The following is a 17,003-nucleotide window of genomic DNA, read 5'->3' as shown; positions in this document are numbered from 1 at the left end:
GCTTAGCCCTCAGAAGAGTGGAGCAAGATTTAGGAGAAAGTGCTCCTAATCCAGGCATATCGAAAGACGTGATAGTCACTGCTTTTCTTACTTGTTTTTTAGAACAGCGTGAAAAGCGGGCATGGTCCCTTCCCTATAAGTATGAGCTGCAGGCTTCAATCCTGTTGCCTGGAGATGAAACTCAGTTTTTCCGCTTTTCAGTCTAAATATCTGAAACTGGCTCCAGGCCACAATTTGAAAACTGACTTGTCCTCTGGAAAAGAGCCGGCCCAGCACAGTTCTTTAGCAGATGCCGGTGCACACGTGGTCTCCTGGGAAAACACTGAGCTTCAAATTGCAAGTGGCTCGAGCTGCTTCTTGGCAAACCCAGCCCCATGACTGGCAGCGTTCAGCACAAGTGGCCGATCAGCCACACACCTGCACTGGGTGTTGCCCAGCTGACAGTGAAGTGCCTTTGCAAGCTGGGTCCTTGACGGGATTGTTCCTCATGTACACTGTGTCCGTGTACCCACTGGAGAGACCACACTCTGCCACCAAGGATTGTGGGGGCAGAGGGGAGGGGGTGTTTGCAAGAAGTTGCCTCTGTTTTAGCTGCCTAATGTCTTTTTGACCCAGTCATAAAGTCTTGGACCTAGTCTTAATGTCTTTGATCAAGAGCCTCAACCCCCTTCTGTCTCCTTCATAGCAGTAAGCAGTCGCTGCCGTCACGCACAACATGTTCTTCTGGCTGAAGCTGGAAGTGCCCAGTGATGACCTGTGATTTTCCTCTGCTACTCCCTCCCACTTTTCTGGCATGAAACTTTGCGTGCATCATGTTGCTGCTATTAAATGTTCAGTGCATTAGCTTCTCAGTAATATTTGATGATCTCAGTGCATAAAATCTGTTGGGCCCATTCCACTGTTAGTAATTATGGGTGTGTATCTGTCTTCATGCACAAGCTCTGAGTTTCTGTATTTTCAGGCCCCTTGTTTGTTTGTTTGATTTTTTCCCAGCTTTGCATTGCTGTCTTCATCCCTCACACTCCTCTCATCACTTCCTGTGACACAAGCAACACCACCAAACTCAGAGCTCTCTCTGTCTGCTGGCAGGAGAGGACGAGTAACAGGGGCGGAGGAGCTGAGCAAACCTCCCTTGCAGCGCATTGGCTTGTACAGCCTGTGCTGTGCCAAGGTATGAAAAAAGAACAGTCAACATTTTTTGTTTCAGTTGCAAGTCTACCCAGTGAGACACTTCTGGAGGCTAATGCAACCCAGTCCCTGGAAACAATTATTCCCGAGCCCTTACATGTACCTCATGCTGGGATGCCCAGCAACGCATGAGTAAATTAATGGCTTGCTCTCCGTTTCTTGGCTGTGGTCTAGATAATGTTGGGGTTTTTTACATTGTATTCCTACCCAGCAGCACCAGCCCTGAGCTTTTTAGTTTTTTATGTTGGTGGAGACAAACTCGGCCTCTGTAAACAGTGGCAGCTGAGCTCTTGCACCCATAATTGGAGGCGAACTGTGTGTTGACACTCTTCTCAAAAATACCTTTCCCCTTCGCTTGCTGTTGTAGAATAGGTTGTGCACATAAACCTGATGGGGGGGTAGGGGTGGAGCAAATTACTCGAAACCTGAAAGTTAGCTATCCGATTACTATTTAAAATAAAGAAACGGCAGGGGTTTGTTGGCTGTGTGAAGCTAGGCATCAAACTACGGAGTGAACTTCTGAATTTAAACATATTGCACTATGACCAGCGATTCTCCACAATACAGTAGGATTTATTAATAGAAAATATGTCAATATGAGTTTGTCTTTGTACATGTTATCAACATGTACAGTGAAACACATTTTTTTTTTTCTCAATCTATATTGTTATAGTTCTTTCGTGTTATCTGACACAACCATTTGTATTTTGGGCTTAAATCTGTTATTTGTCAAAATGTACTTTCCGTGTTAATATACCTTTAAGTCATAGTTTATATTTTAAATATTGAACTCATTATTGTTTTTCAAATCAATATTGCTCATATTAGTGCAAATTTGTTAATCTTGAGATAGGTTAACCATTCCTTCCAGACCATAAACAGCATTTAATAAAACAGTGAGACTTATATAGCTCTACACAGCTGAACAAGATTCTAATATGAAGCTTGTTAAAGAAAAAAAATCCGACATTTTACAGTACATCAATTGCATTTTATACATTTTTTTTTTAACAGGTTTGCTTCTTCTCTTTCTGTGTGTGATCTAGTACAAGAATGAAGGGAACAGCAATAGGTAATGAACTTTCCTCAATATTAAAAAGAATGCATTATATATATCTTGTGCAGTATGGCAGCAGTGTTGGATTTCCAAGCCTGGAAAAGAAGCCAGGTAATCCAACACCTCCTTAAAACTCAGTACAGCAAGAGTGAATGTTTTCAGTTGGAGCACTTGCCACTACAGGATGGAAACCAAACAACACAAACTACAGACAAAAGGTATTTTATGCTACTTCATCGATCCAGAATCTCTCACTTGAGCAATGGTCAACGCCAAGTAATTCCTAAGAGGAGCTGAAGGGGGGCAATGTGGGCAATTCAGTAGTTTTAAGAAGGGAAATAAATCCAACTTAGAATAACCTCTTGTCCTAAGAACTTCAAACAGAATGACGGATCCCTTTGGCCTGTTGGCAATCCTGCGCTTGGAGAACTGCGCCAGCCTGGTGGTTTTCAGGCAGCCAAGAACTTCAAGTTGCAAGTGACATTCTTTATTAAAAAAAAAAAAAAAAAAGAAGTTTTTATACTGAAAATGTGCTTCGTTCAAAATAGCACTGCAAATGTCACTTATTAAAATCAATGTAATAAATAAAATACAAACAACCTGTGTCCAAAACTATGAATAGTATTTTTCTCTACCTCACTATACATCTGGCCCACTGTGCCCCTCCCACCCACCCTTTCTTAAATTTTTTAAAAATTTTTTTGCATGCGATTTTTTTTCCCTGTTTACTACAAAGAGCAGATAAGGTTACATATCGTACACTGGGAAAAGCTGCCAAAAAAGATTAAACTCTAGTCCTAGATTACCGATAAACCAATTCTACGTCACAATACCTGCCTGCATGAACTACTTGGGCTGCGTCCTATAGAGCAGGCGATGATTTGCGAGAGACTTCTCCCCGTGCACACAGCCAGAGGTGTGCCAGGTGATGTTAAGACTATTACAATGACTAATCACAGAAACGTTTGCAACCTAAAACAAATTCCTTAATTGTAATTTGAGCAATTTACAGCTACTCCATTTGTGGTGGGTATTATGCTGTGAAAACTGTGAATGGTTGCCTGAAATGAAGAAATGCTAGATTCTTTTTTTTACTTCCAAAATTCCAAGAGCAAAGATGAACACGCCAGCTCTTCTGGCCTCCTAGCCTAGCTTCCTTTTCTGGCTTGTATTAAAAATAATCTCTGTCCCTTGCATTTTTGATTTTTCAGGGTTTTACTTTAAATGCAAAAGAATGGTCGTTATCTTTCCTAGTTGAGGAATGTGTTTTGCTTATCAGATTTTCTTTTTGGTATGGGTTAAAATAAATGATTGTCCTAATGATTTAGGAGTTGGACCCTCTGTAGCCTGAAGAGTTCAGAGTCTCCAGACTTAAGCCTGTTGGGTCTTTGTTTTCCATTTCCTCAGGGAGATGGCAAGATCAAACTCTGCCTTTCTTGAGCACTTGATAGTTGGTGGCTGGAGATTAACGAAATTTTCTCAAGAGAAGATCAAGAAATGCTATTTTAAAGGAAATGGCACCTAAAAGTGAAGGAGTCAGTGAATAAAATCCGATAACCCCTTCCTTTGTGAGTATGTGGCCTAACAATTTTGAATTGCTACCAATGGATAAGAAAGTGAGTAAGAGAAAGCACATACTGGAGTTTCCACTGTTTAAAAAAATGAAATAAAAAAAAAAAATTGAAGCTTGAACAAGGAAAACATTGGATGAAAAGAAGTCTTATGCCACACAAACACACACATTCAAACACATACACACACCCACACAGAATACTATGCATACGTGGACACACAGAAGTAAGAATGTGTATTTGTATGGTAGGTTATTGGAAATAGACATTCTTAGCAAATATGGATGACAGATCAATTGTAATTTATTTTCTTTTAACACTGTATCATCATAAAGAAAACTGGTATAAATGAAAAAAATCTATTTCAAATATCTACATCTAAAATTTTAGGCAGTGAAAAAGCACTTTGTTGACAAGGAGTGTGGAATGATGAATGTTAATTGTCAGAAACTGCTGAATGCCTTTTTTTTTTAGTTGCCACAAACAAATTCACATATCAGAACGAACAATACTGCTAAATATTCCTTTTTGTTTTTTGATTTTTTTTTTTTTTTTGTTAAAACGCACTGGGGAAAAGAAAACAAAAAACTGGAAATTCATACATCTTCCAAAATTTGAAATTGAAGCAATATTTAGAACCATAGATGAAGAAACACTGTGGCATTGGTGTAATATACACAATGCACTGTTTTTTTTTTTGTTGTTTTTTTATCTGTAATGTACATCAAATACTTTACAACAATGCATTAACAAAAGGCAAGAAACATCTTGCTGTACAGAGGAAACCCCAAATGCAACTTGAAGCCTAGATTCACAATGAATGAGGTTATTAAACAAAGTGTGAGAAGCTGTTCCCCATAAAGTATGTACGCTGCTCAGTTACTTGTGCTTAACTCCTGACCCACATCCACTGTCATGTCTTCCCTCCTTCCTTCAGCCACATTCAGTATACAGCACTGAACTTTAGACTCTACAGGCCAACAGTAGAGTTGACCCACACTGTAAAATATATATATATATATATATTTCTTTCTAATTACTCCCAGTTTTAGCTCTTGTATCTTTCAGCCTTCTAAAAAAACTCTTAATTTTTTTCCGTACAGGTTATCTGGGCCTTCCTATGGAACAGACTTTAACAAACTAAATTTGCAGGAAAAAAAAATGTCTTGTGGTATGCATGCACATGCACAGTTCCTGGAGCTTTTGTATCTGCCCAAGTCTCAAACCCAGGAGTCGGGAGAGGCTGGATAGTGGCTTGTTTCATAGTTAAGTTCACTATAGGGACGAGCAGCTGAATAGAAGTCGACGTAGTTGCCAGTTGACTTTAGTCCCAGGTGCATGTTGTATTCACTTGCAGGTGGACGATGATGCACTTGGTCCTCAAAGAAGGACTCATCATAGTTTCTTGTTGAATTCTGAAACGGCTGATATGGTTCATAATCTTTTCTGCTGGGCTCCTGTGGAACTGGCTGTGTAGAAACCTGAAAGAGAGTAATACCCACAGCTTGTTAGATACAACTTGTGTCTCAAGGATGGGGCCAGGCTCTTCTCAGTGACAACCAATGATAGGACAAGGGGCAATGGGTACAAACTGGAATACAGGAAGTTCCACTTAAATTTGAGAAGAAACTTCCTCACAGTGAGGGTGACAGAGCACTGGAACAGGCTGCCCAGGGGGCTTGTGGAGTCTCCTTCTCTGCAGACATTCAAAACCTGCCTGGACACATTCCTGTGTAACCTTATCTAGGCGTTCCTGCTCCGGCAGGGGGATTGGACTAGATGATCTTTTGAAGTCCCTTCCAATTCCTAACTTTCTGTGATTCTGTGAACTTATTGCCAGCAACAAGAGGGAAGAAGGACTAAGTTTCACTTTATGTCTATCATTCTGGAAATACAAAGTTTATCTTTGTAATCCTAACATCTACTCAAAATATTGCTTGGTAGTGAATTAATTTCACAGCTTTGCCTTGTTGTTACATTTCTTTATTTAATATTGCTACTAAAAACATTTACCATTTAATGTTATTGGTGCTAACAGATGCTGATTTACTTCAAAAGTAATTCAAATCTGGATCTGAGCAGTGTAACTTAGAGTTATATTTGTAACTATAAACTGTGTATTACTTTCTGATTATTTTGCAGCTATATAATGCAAACACTGATGGCCAAAACTCAGTCTTGAAGAATTTGAATGGAAGTGATATATCCACCAAAGATACTAAACATTTTGCAGCTGCTTTTGCCGCAAGTGAGATTTAGAGTGACAACATATCCTTAAGGGCCATTTATAGACTTCAGGGCACTGACATAAGAAAATTTCAAGCTAAGTGCCCTGAAGTCTGTTCTACTATTGTTAAGCTGAACCATCTTCTTACCCACACTTCATGTTGGCAATCTTGTATCATTGCTACATTCCAGCAAGCTGCCTTGAAGCTGAAATATTTATGATATGCAGTAAAAAATCTCACACGGCCCCTTAACCTAAGTTTGCCACAAAGTTTTTTTTGCAGACAGCTCTACTGAGTCTCTGTTTTTATAGTCGGGACTTAACTAAAATCTGAAATTTATGAACATTTTCTAAGGATCTTAGTGGAATACTACCTTTCACTCTATGTCACTTCTCTTACGTTTGGAAAGACTTTGTGACTGAAAAACAATACAGCCTCTCAGTCCTCAAGTGGTCATACTGGGAATATTGATGCTCAGGTGTTGGTGTCAGAAGACTCTTTGCAGATCCTGCTTATTCTGCAAGAACTAGTGATGCTCCCTCAAAAAGAGAGGAACAGTTGCACTGCTATGGCCCAAACTCTGATATTCTTTCAAAGCATTTCTGTATTGGAGTGCCAAAGGCTTTCCATGTCATTTAACAGTCCTATGAGCGAACTTATAACACCAGGCCCAATATTAGAACACCACAAGGGAGCATAACTACTCTTTTTTCTATTTCCAGTACTGCTATCAAGGCGTATAGGACCTTGAGCTCCTTGTTTCATTTCACATATTCAAACACAGGTGTTTCATTTTGGACACATGAAAAAATTCTATACTAAGCAACTTATTTATATGTCAAAAAGTTTGAGATGGTCAATTTTTGAGTAGAAACTAGGGGACAGAAGTAGTATCTCTGTGTTCTTTTTAGCTAAAATCATTATTTCCAATATGTCAATCATAAAGCTGACATTTCATTGAGGAATCAAGTGGGAAAAGGTGGATTTTTTCTTTGTTTGTTTTATTTTTGCTCAAACTCTCATCCTGGAAATCAAATTAGTTGATTCATGGCTGCAGTTAGAATGCACCTGCTGTTACAATACCTCATCCTTTTATTTTCTCGAAATACTGTGTTAATTAGAAGGACTTCATATTTTTAAATACAGTAAAAGAAGAAATACCTTCATGCGCTGAACTGGCTCACACAAAAAAGGAATATGGTGCACCACAGGAAATACTAATTAAAAAGCAAAACCAATGGAGAGAAATGGAAGCGCAGAATATCAGAAAGTTTCTTCACCTAAAGTTCGTTGATTAAAATCAAACCATAGGGCTCTTACACTGAAATTTCACTGACAGAAAAATATTTTTTATCAATTTTACTAAATATCCATTTACCTGCCTGTTAATACTAATAATTTTAAGTGTTTTAAGTGGTTTTTGGTCTCATTTCTCCAGTCAAAAAATACCATAACTTTTGCATATTATGTACAGAACTTGTGAAAATATTAAAGAGTTGGTGATAATTTAGTACAAAGTAACATTATCCATAATGATGAAACAAAAGCCTATGGGTGCAGAGAAAAGTCCTCCCCAGGGACTGAGGAAATACTGCCCTGGAAATGCCAGCTATATGAATGTCATACATGTCAATACTGCAACTTTCTGTGAGTGCATTAGCTTGGCACCCATGCCATTACATTTTTGTAATGCCCACTTTATCCAGACATACTTATGGCTTTCTGGTTTTCAGGGATAGAACATTTTTAAAAAGTCCCAAAGTTCCAGATCGAGGGGCTTGAATGTATATACATGATAGAGTGTCCTTGCTGGTGAAATGCTCTGTTTTCTCTTGCCCATGCCCCAGTGTATACATTAAAAAACAATCAAGCAAAAAGCCTTGTTACAATTGTGCTTCTGGAATGACTAAAGGGCAAATCTGAGGGCTTTTGCTACCTGTAAGTGTCTCTGCAAAATATACAGGGGGTTCTTTCTCCAGGACTGTTCAATACTTGAGCTTCTGCTAGGATGCCTTAGCATGTGAGCTGTGCTGTGTCAGCAGTAGTGTTGAATTTTATGAGGGCCATACTCAAGAAATGTGACCAAACTTACCCATATTCATTGGCACAGGACATCATGAGACACCAGAGCCAGTAGAAGTGCCCATTAATATTAACTTGGCTTTTCTAGTCTAATTCACATATTTCCAGAACATCACAGGCATTCAGGTCTCAAGCTGCTCTTGGTTTCATTACAAGTTACAGGCTTAAACACCTTAGATAATTTTTGTGCATATGCCATATAACCCAGTAACATTTTAGTCTCCTTACTTACCTGGTTATGTTTGATATCTTCAGCAGGTGCACCATACGAATTCCTGTACAAAGTTGAGATTCCAGTGTTTTGAGCTGGAGAGAGACAAAAGGAAGGAAAAATCACATTTACCAAACATACCTCTTTGGCCTCAAAATGAGTTCTGAAGGCTTCATTAAATACATTATAGAGCACCTGTTTCCCATACACAAAAATCTTTAAGAGCATCTGCAGACTTCTGTTTTTTCCTTCCTCCCACTGAACAGTCATAATCTTTGCTTTGGTGCATGTGCATTTGCATGGTATACAGTAACTGAAGGCAACAGATGCTATGTCATGTTCATACCAATCTTGTGCACTTCACATATAAATCAACAAAATAATTTCACATACAGCTAGCATTCAGTAACATATTCCAGGTTATACATAGGATTTTATATCACACATACACTAAACTGGTAACAGCTGTAAATATTGACATTAAGAAACATTTCATTCTTTTCACTTCACTTGGATGATGTTACGCCAAATCCTGGATTATTTCTCCTACAGTGCTTTTGCTATATGGTGAAATTATTCAAGGAAAAAATGATTAAATGCAACAGATAAATGAGTTATGCAAAAAAGTAAAATGTAGTTATGCTGAAGAGGTCTGGCCAAGATAGTCTCAAATCCATGAACTGCTGTCACATTCTTCTCAGATGTCCTACTGCTAAAATGCACAGGCAAAACTGAGCTGTAAGTTTGAAATCAGAAGTAATTATAAAGACAAGGATAACATCATACAGGTTTTCAAAAAATTTATTTCCCACCCTATCCACCAAAAAAACCCATAAAAAGCTGAGGATTTTCTCTGCAAAGATGACTTCACTGATAACTTCGATTTGGCTACCCAACTGAAGCTCAATTTGCTGGTAGAACTACAATGTTTGTAGTTATTTCTCATATTTCAAAGAGTTATGAGGGTAGTATTTTGTGTGGCTGCTGTGCACTGTTCTTACTGGGCATGCAACCAATGATTTGATGCTGCCATAAGGACTGTCATTAGAAAAGCATGTATCACAGTATCACACAGTATCACAGTATGTTTGGGATTGGAAGGGACCTCAAAAGATCATCTAGTCCAATCCCCCTGCTGGAGCAGGAACGCCTAAGTGAGGTCGCACAGGAACATGCCCAGGTGGGTTTTGAACGTCTCCAGAGAAGGAGACTCCACAGCCTCCCTGGGCAGCCTGTTCCAGTGCTCTGTCACCCTCACTGAGAAGAAGTTTTTTCTCAAATTAAGTGGAACCTCTTGTGTTCCAGCTTGATCCCATTACCCCTTGTCCTATCATTGTTTGCCACCGAGAAGAGCCTGGCTCCATCCTCATGGCACTCACCCTTTATATATTTATAAACATTAATAAGGTCACCCCTTAGTCTCCTCTTCTCCAAACTAAAGAGACCCAGCTCCCTCAGCCTTTCTTCATAAGGGAGGTGCTCCACTCCCTTCATCATCTTTGTTGCCCTATGCTGGACCCTCTCCAGCAGTTCCCTGTCCTTCTTGAACTGAGGGGCCCAGAACTGGACACAATATTCCAGATGGGGTCTCACCAGGGCGGAGTAGAGGGGAAGGAGGACCTCTCTCAGTCTACTAACCACCCCCTTTCTAATACACCCCAGGATGCCATTGGCCTTCCTGGCCACAAGGGCACAGTGCTGGCTCATGGTCATCCTGCTGTGCACCAGGACCCCCAAGTCCCTTTCCCCTACACTGCTCTCTAATATGTAATTTCCCAAACTATACTGGAACCTGGGGTTGTTCCTGCCCAGATGCAGGACTCTACACTTTCCCTTGTTAAATTTCATCAGGTTATTCCCCGCCCAACTCTCCAGCCTGTCCAGGTCCCACTGATGGCAGCACAGCCTTCTGGCGTGTCAGCCACTCCTCCCAGCTTAGTGTCATCAGCAAACTTGCTGATAGTACACTCCATTCCCTCGTCTAAATCGTTAATGAATATATTGAATAATATTGGCCCCAGTATATATGTGCCACTAATAGCCATGACTATTATAAAACCAGAACTAGTGCAGAGTTGGTGCACAGCTGTGTGCTTGAAAATAAAAATTGAGTAGTTGTGAATCAAGAGCCATGAGTGGAACTGAAACGTGTTGCTCATGCAACTTCTTTCAGATGTCTGTGAAATGGTATAAAACCTCAAAGCACCAAAAACTGCTTTTAATACCTTCACAACTCAAAACCTTTGAGGGTGAGAACTGAGCGTCAGAGCTGAAAGCTGGGTATGGCATCCATGCTAGTCACATCACTAAGAAGAACCACGGTTACTGAAGAAGTAACCTCTCTTTCTTCCTTTGGCAACCTGCTAGCATGGAGCCCAGCATGTACAACTGCTTCTATATTTCCTCCAGCCACCACACCTCTGGAGAAAGGAATGATGAAATCTTTAGTCAAAGTTGACTGTAATATGCCAATTCTGATCTTCACATCTGCTGTGGATTCCAGGCTGAAGGTGTAATATTTGTCAGAGTTTGGTGCACTCTTCTACGCCGCTGCTTTACAGATCTTAGATGGTGTTCTTAAAGATCTCCAGCATGTTCTTGAAACGGGATCAAGACAGGGCTTATATGGTGGAGTGATGAGCCCTAACAGCTGGGAAAAGAGATTTTTCACTTGGTAACTACTAACTAATAGGGATGAAAAAACTCCTTTTTCTTGAAGAGCGGGATGCAGTTACAGAGACAGTGCACAGTCCTGTGAAGGAAACAGAAGAGCTCTGGAGGTCTCCAAGAAGTGCAGCAGGATCCTTTCTTTGAAGGTGAGAAGGCTAGGAACTCTAGTAACAAATGACGATTGGTCTTCTCCAGTGGTAGGTAGTCTTAATTCTGCCTGTGTACCAATAGTTGGTAACAGATGGAACTGATGACCGCTTGAGTAGTCTTTGGCCATAGATGTCAGTACTAAAGGGCCGATCTGCAGAGGTTCTCTCTGCTTAGGCTGCATTCTGTCACCCAGCTTGAGAACTGCATGAAACTTCACTGTTATTTCAGAGCTTTTTATATTCCAGCTGCATCTTCTGCTTTAGTCTTTGAAAATCTCCCTCCGATGATAGTCTTTGGTATTAGAGAAGTCTGTATCAGCATTGCTATTTATGGCGCATTTCGTGACAGCATGACTCTCAGTAATACGACTGCTAGATCTTTCCTTGATACCACCTTTTATGCTGTTTTTCTGAGTTTTTTGCTTGTCCTACAAAGTGCTAGAAGAAGCTGGGTTGTAAAAAGTCCTCTTCCAAGATCTAAAGATACTCAGAGTTAGTGTTTCAGATATCCATTTTGTGAAGTGTTGCTTCTTGAAAAAAATGAAAGTGATATTCAGTGTATCAGACTCTCATAAACAAGGAAAGAACTTTCTTGTAACCATTTTGTCTTTATGTATATAAACTGCAAGATAAGTGGGGTTGAAGTTTCATGCATGCAAGTTTTCAGTCAGGCATGACTGAACATATTCAGTCCACACAGGACAATACTGTTCACAGTTGGTTGATATCAAGAATAAAAGGTTGGCATAAGCTACATCATCTGAGGGCTTTATGAAGAATCTGATGAAAAGTAGCAAACCGGACACATGCTAATTTATCTCTTGTTCCTACAGGCAATCAAAGAGACTTTAAAGAGGGTGGTGACCTTTCTATCTTTTTACGGGTATATAAAAAAGGCACATGGTACATATGTGACACTAATAGCCATGACTATTATAAAACCAGAACTAGTGCAGAGTTGGTGCATAGCTGCCAGTGCACCACTGTGACGCTTGCACTGATGTGCTCAGAATTGTCACATGCCAGACTGAAGACTTAAGTCTTCCAGATCACATATTCTGTGATGGAAAAATAGATGGTTTCGGCTTATGAAAATAGCTGCAAAGTCTGCTTTGCTGATTTCACTGAAGTGATGTGGATACAAATTCACAAGTATAAAACGAAAAAAAAACCAAACCAGTATTCTGTTCTAACTAATAAAAAGAAAGACAATGACACATCAAATGCTTGGAAATGAATGCCAAGAGTTCAAGAAATCTTGGCTTAGACTAGCTGGGAGGCTGAGATAATTCTGTCTCTGGGGGAAATGTAAGTCAAGCAATGTAGCTGCTAGCAATGCATGCAGCCTCGCTCCAGTACCTGCTTCTGGACACGCAGGCGGCATCCCTGGGAACTCCATTCCCACTCTGCTGTGCTTCAGCGAGCAGTTGACCCTTGCTGTCCAAAAGCAGAGGGCAGATATAAAAGAAAGAAGGGAAAGAATGAGCTTGATGAATGGACAGGTATTGTGTGGTTAGTATCTGATTTTCGTTGTTAATGTATATGTACTATCCTAGTAAAATCAGCAGAGATATTGAAATAGTTTTATTTTTAAAAACATGGCAAGAGAAAGGAAAGGGGTACAAGTAGCAAAGGATGGAGATTTTCCAGCAGCCACACTTCCTTACAGAGATGTGAGAATTGTAGCTGCGAATGAAATGATTTGAGGAGTGATGAGTGTGTGTGTACATGTGTATCTAAACACTGGTACATGACAGTACTGAAGAGGTACTTTTTACTGGGCAAAATTGTGAAGGTTCTAACATGAGTATGATCATCAACCCACAGTACTTTCTGGTTGTATTGCACAAAGAACATTATAGAAAAATACCTTCGGTTTTTTCCCCCGTTCACTTTCCAAGGTAATATTGGTTAAAAAAAATGCCACATAGTTCCCCACAGCAGTTTTCTGGCAAGCTGACAGCAGCTTTGAAAACTATGTCACTCAGTGGTCTGTGTGACAAAGATATCACTGACTGAAGCTGTCCCCATAGATCCCAGTCGCTTGACTTATGGTTTAACATTCAGCTTTCAGTTCTTGTAAGTACTTACTCTGAACACATTTGCAGACACTTTGAAATAACAAGGTGCTAGTCTTTTGCCCTCACAAAAACAGGCTGACAGTAAGAAAGGAAAGCTCAGCTGGACATGTAGTCATCCTCATCTGGTATTGCATAACCTGTTTTTTCTGCTATAAGCAGCAGGACTCCATTACCTAAAATTTAGTTCAAGACAGTAAAGGAAAATGTTTCTGTGCCTTACAAATCTCAGCTAACAGAGATCATTACCTGTCACTACCACTGCCACCTTCCTGCATGGCAAGAGATGAGGTAAGGGCATGAGAAAAGATTATAGTGTATTATGGTTCTTTAAAGTAATAGTAAGTTCAAGTAGCCTGAGCACCTGCAGCTATTATAGCAGATGATGGTCTCTGGTCGTGTTCTGAATGTGCAGGGACTTGCAAGTAGGTTTAAATAAGAAAAGTATAGATGACTGATTCTTGATAACCGAAAGAAAATAAAACCTTAATCAGAAGGTGTTTCTGCTGGCAGAACTGCAGACTGTGATGCAAGTATCAGTTCAGCAATGGAACTAACAAAGTAAAAGAAACTTTAGAGTAGAAGTCCCATGACAGGATAAAGGCAGTTTATCTTCCCTATTCTGAAAGAACTCACCATGACATAAATAACATTATCACATGCACTTATAGTGCCTGTTGTTTTGTTTTTTTTTTTCAAGGAATGTAATAGTTTTTGTCTTAAAAATATACTTCAGGTGATAAAATTTTATTATTGGTTATTATTTTCTACAGCAAAGATGGACAGTAAATATACCATGCATCATAAACCTGTGAAGGGAAGAGGGCAATGAGAACTTTGATATTGTTCCTCTATTTTTTAGCTGTCTTTGTGAAATCAATACAAGTTACCAACTTCAGCCAAACTGTTTACTTCATAGATCCTCCACTTTTCCCAGAGGTTTCCTGACAACTTCCCACACTGGCAAGAAGCCAACATTTCTACTTTGAGAATCCATCAAAAAAACCTTCATTTCAGTCCCAGCCAAGAGGTCATAAAATTTTTGAAGTATAAACTCAGAAGAGCTTTGGAGAAGAGCACAGAGACAGTCATGGATAAATTGGGACTACAGCTGGGCTCTACATTCTGTGTAAATCCATAAGTCAAAGAAAGCTTTGTGATACATCAGCTTGGCACAAAATACAAGAGCAGCTCAAAATATGTGTACACCAGGTAGAACCTGAAAAAGCATTTATCCAAGTCCCATAGGCTCTGTGGATGTATTAGCTGCAATGCACTGTCTGACGCACAAAATGGAACATAGGCATTGCAATGAACTTGCTACACAAACTTAGACCATCCAAGTAAAGTCAAAATGTCTCACAATTAAAACCACAGATACTGGTTTTATATTGTTCTTTAATGAAATATTTATTTTATGAGCTACAAATACGTTACACAAATTTCATGTTGAATGTTGACGAGTGAGATTCCTTCTAACTGTCACTTTCTTTTGTTCTTAAAATGATGCTTAATTTGAACTCTGACCAAATGAGTAGAGATTCGGTGACCTGAAAGAAAGCAAAAGTGATCTGTTTATTACACTTTCATTTGTACATTGGTCATGTAAAATTGTGAAACATTATTAAACTTTTCAATTTGATTTTCGTTTTGATTTTTCCTCACTGAGCTCAGTACCTGGAAAAATAGTTGACAGCTGAGCACAATGCTGAGAGTTTCAAGCTTCCTTACAAAAAGCCCACCCAAAAGATCAATACAAACAGACAAAATACAAGCAGATATTAAAGGAAAACCCGATGCAAAAAGTCAAAGTGGAGCAAAGGTTGCTGTGGAAGTACAAGCCTCACAATCAGAAAATTACATCGAAAGAGAAAGGAAAGAAATGAAATAGGAATGGGAGATGGAAAACATGACAATAAAAGACAAGATGAAATGAAATGGGGAAAAAGAAAAACCCAAATTTTTTTAAGTGTGGAGAGAGACAAGACTATCTGCAAGAAAACACAGATTTTTCACACAGAATCCCTTATTTGTTTGTGAACCTCTAATATAATCTAACAGTCTAAATTTGCAGATACAGCTAGAACTAAATACTTATGTTTCTGCCTTTTCAGCTTGCTGCTCTTACTCCTGAGATTCCCTCTTCATGAATCCTTGACAAAGTGCTGAAAAAAAATACTGTCCTGTCCTTCACAATCACACAAGTATGGATCACTGAAGTGTTTTAGAGAACGACCTTGTACAGCGTCTATGAAACACTCAAAATGTTACAGATACATAAAATGCGGTACCTTGACTGAATCTGCTGCAATCTTGTGTAGTGTGCTGCTGTTCAGGATATTCCCCTTTTCTGTGGTTTCCAAATGCTCTTGATTGTCATTCCTCTTCTTCAGATTTTTGCTTTCATGGTGATTAATGTTCCGCATTGCATTTGCACACAAATTCCAATGCTGGCCTTTCAGTTTTGGGTACACAGTAGCGTATAACATAGATGATGTAGTATGAGTATCATTATATCCTAAATATAGTATTGAAAAACAGCACGGATGGCCCCACACTGAGTCAGCACATTGCTGGCGTCCCCAGTCAGCTGAGGAACACAAATACAGCCCATTCCAGCATCCTCTGAGCAAGACCTCTACAGAAGGTATGAGAAAAGGTAACAGGCATTTGGAAAGTGCCGAGCAACTCCTCACTGTGATTTTTTGCTTGCCCTGAAGTAGCATTTGGAGGAGAGGACACCATGATGCTTGGCACTGTATAAATGTAAGAAAATGCTCAACAGAGGTTATATAAGTCTGTGCAAAAGTGGAGATCAACACTTGTTTTGCAAGAGAATGAACAGAGAGGAGCAGCACTAGGCAAAACACTCAAAATATTACAATGACTTCAATGCTAACAGGTTAATGAGCTTACTACGGGAGAGGTGCCTTCAGTGAAGCCTGCAATAGATGCCATAACATAGAGAAAATTGTTCCATTTACATCTGCCCAGCTGAGAAAGTAACAGGGATGACTTTACAAACCAGTACCAAATTTCTTAGGGATGACCAATGTGCAAAATAAACTATTAACAACTGGTCCTGGAAAGCTGTTCCCTGCATAAGACAGATGTTAGAGATCACTGCACATGCTCAACCACAGTCACGCTTCAGAAACAATGCTAATTAATACAAGGTGGATTTACTCACTTCCTGCTGAAAAAAGAAAACCCACCAAAATTGACAAGAAATGCAAGCTCGCTTTTAGAGCCACTCCGCCGTGAAGTAACATGGTCTTTACAAATGATTTTCATATAGCATTATATTCATTATTTCTCAAGGTGGCTAAAACTTTGGAATCAATCAAAGCAGACTGACATTTTTCTACAGGACAGTAAACCCAGCCAAGCCTATAAAATCAGTGGTCTATCACAGCTGATTTTCGCATATGCTACGCAAGCATAATCTCACCTGTCATGGTGTCTTTCCTGGAAGTGTGTTCTCCCTTATTTCCATGGTAAGTGGCGTTTGTTCCAGTTGATTCATAGTCTGTTTTTCTTTCTTTTAGGCTGATCATTTCCCGAGGTGAGGCTGGGGCACTTGCTAGATCATAAAAAAGGATTTATTTCTTCTCACCACATATGACTGAATGTAGTGTTTAGTTCTAGAGTAAACATCTTACTGATGTTTATATTTGTTGGCATATCAGCATTAAGCTGTTTGAAGAAACACTACCCCACTATGGAAGAAAAGGTGCTGTTATTTTAAATATAGGACAAATGTAATAAT

General features: G+C 39.5%; 1 protein-coding gene across 16 annotated transcripts in view; it reads right to left on the bottom strand.

Annotated features, from left to right (window-relative positions):
* Positions 1 to 1,740: 1,740 nt before the first annotated feature.
* The window catches only part of CTNND2 (catenin delta 2), a 660,748-nt gene continuing 645,485 nt past the window's right edge, over positions 1,741 to 17,003 (bottom strand). For 5 of the 16 annotated variants that reach the window (XM_065052643.1, XM_065052652.1, XM_065052644.1 and 2 more), the window contains 4 exons: positions 16,686 to 16,817; positions 12,516 to 12,593; positions 8,359 to 8,432; positions 1,741 to 5,297 (listed from right to left, as the gene is read on the bottom strand). In XM_065052643.1, coding sequence (XP_064908715.1) covers positions 5,037 to 5,297; positions 8,359 to 8,432; positions 12,516 to 12,593; positions 16,686 to 16,817 — 545 coding nt within the window. In that variant the 3' untranslated portion in view covers positions 1,741 to 5,036. Of the gene's footprint in view, positions 5,298 to 8,358; positions 8,433 to 12,515; positions 12,594 to 14,615; positions 14,785 to 15,525; positions 15,690 to 16,685; positions 16,818 to 17,003 lie in introns of those variants that run through there. The other 11 variants (XM_065052648.1, XM_065052645.1, XM_065052654.1 and 8 more) reach the window with 3 other exon arrangements.

Source organism: Columba livia, chromosome 2, assembly GCF_036013475.1.
Source record: "Columba livia isolate bColLiv1 breed racing homer chromosome 2, bColLiv1.pat.W.v2, whole genome shotgun sequence".
NCBI classification, from domain to species: domain Eukaryota; kingdom Metazoa; phylum Chordata; class Aves; order Columbiformes; family Columbidae; genus Columba; species Columba livia.
Note: the sequence above shows the minus strand (reverse complement) of the source record. Positions and strands in the feature narration are given on the sequence as shown.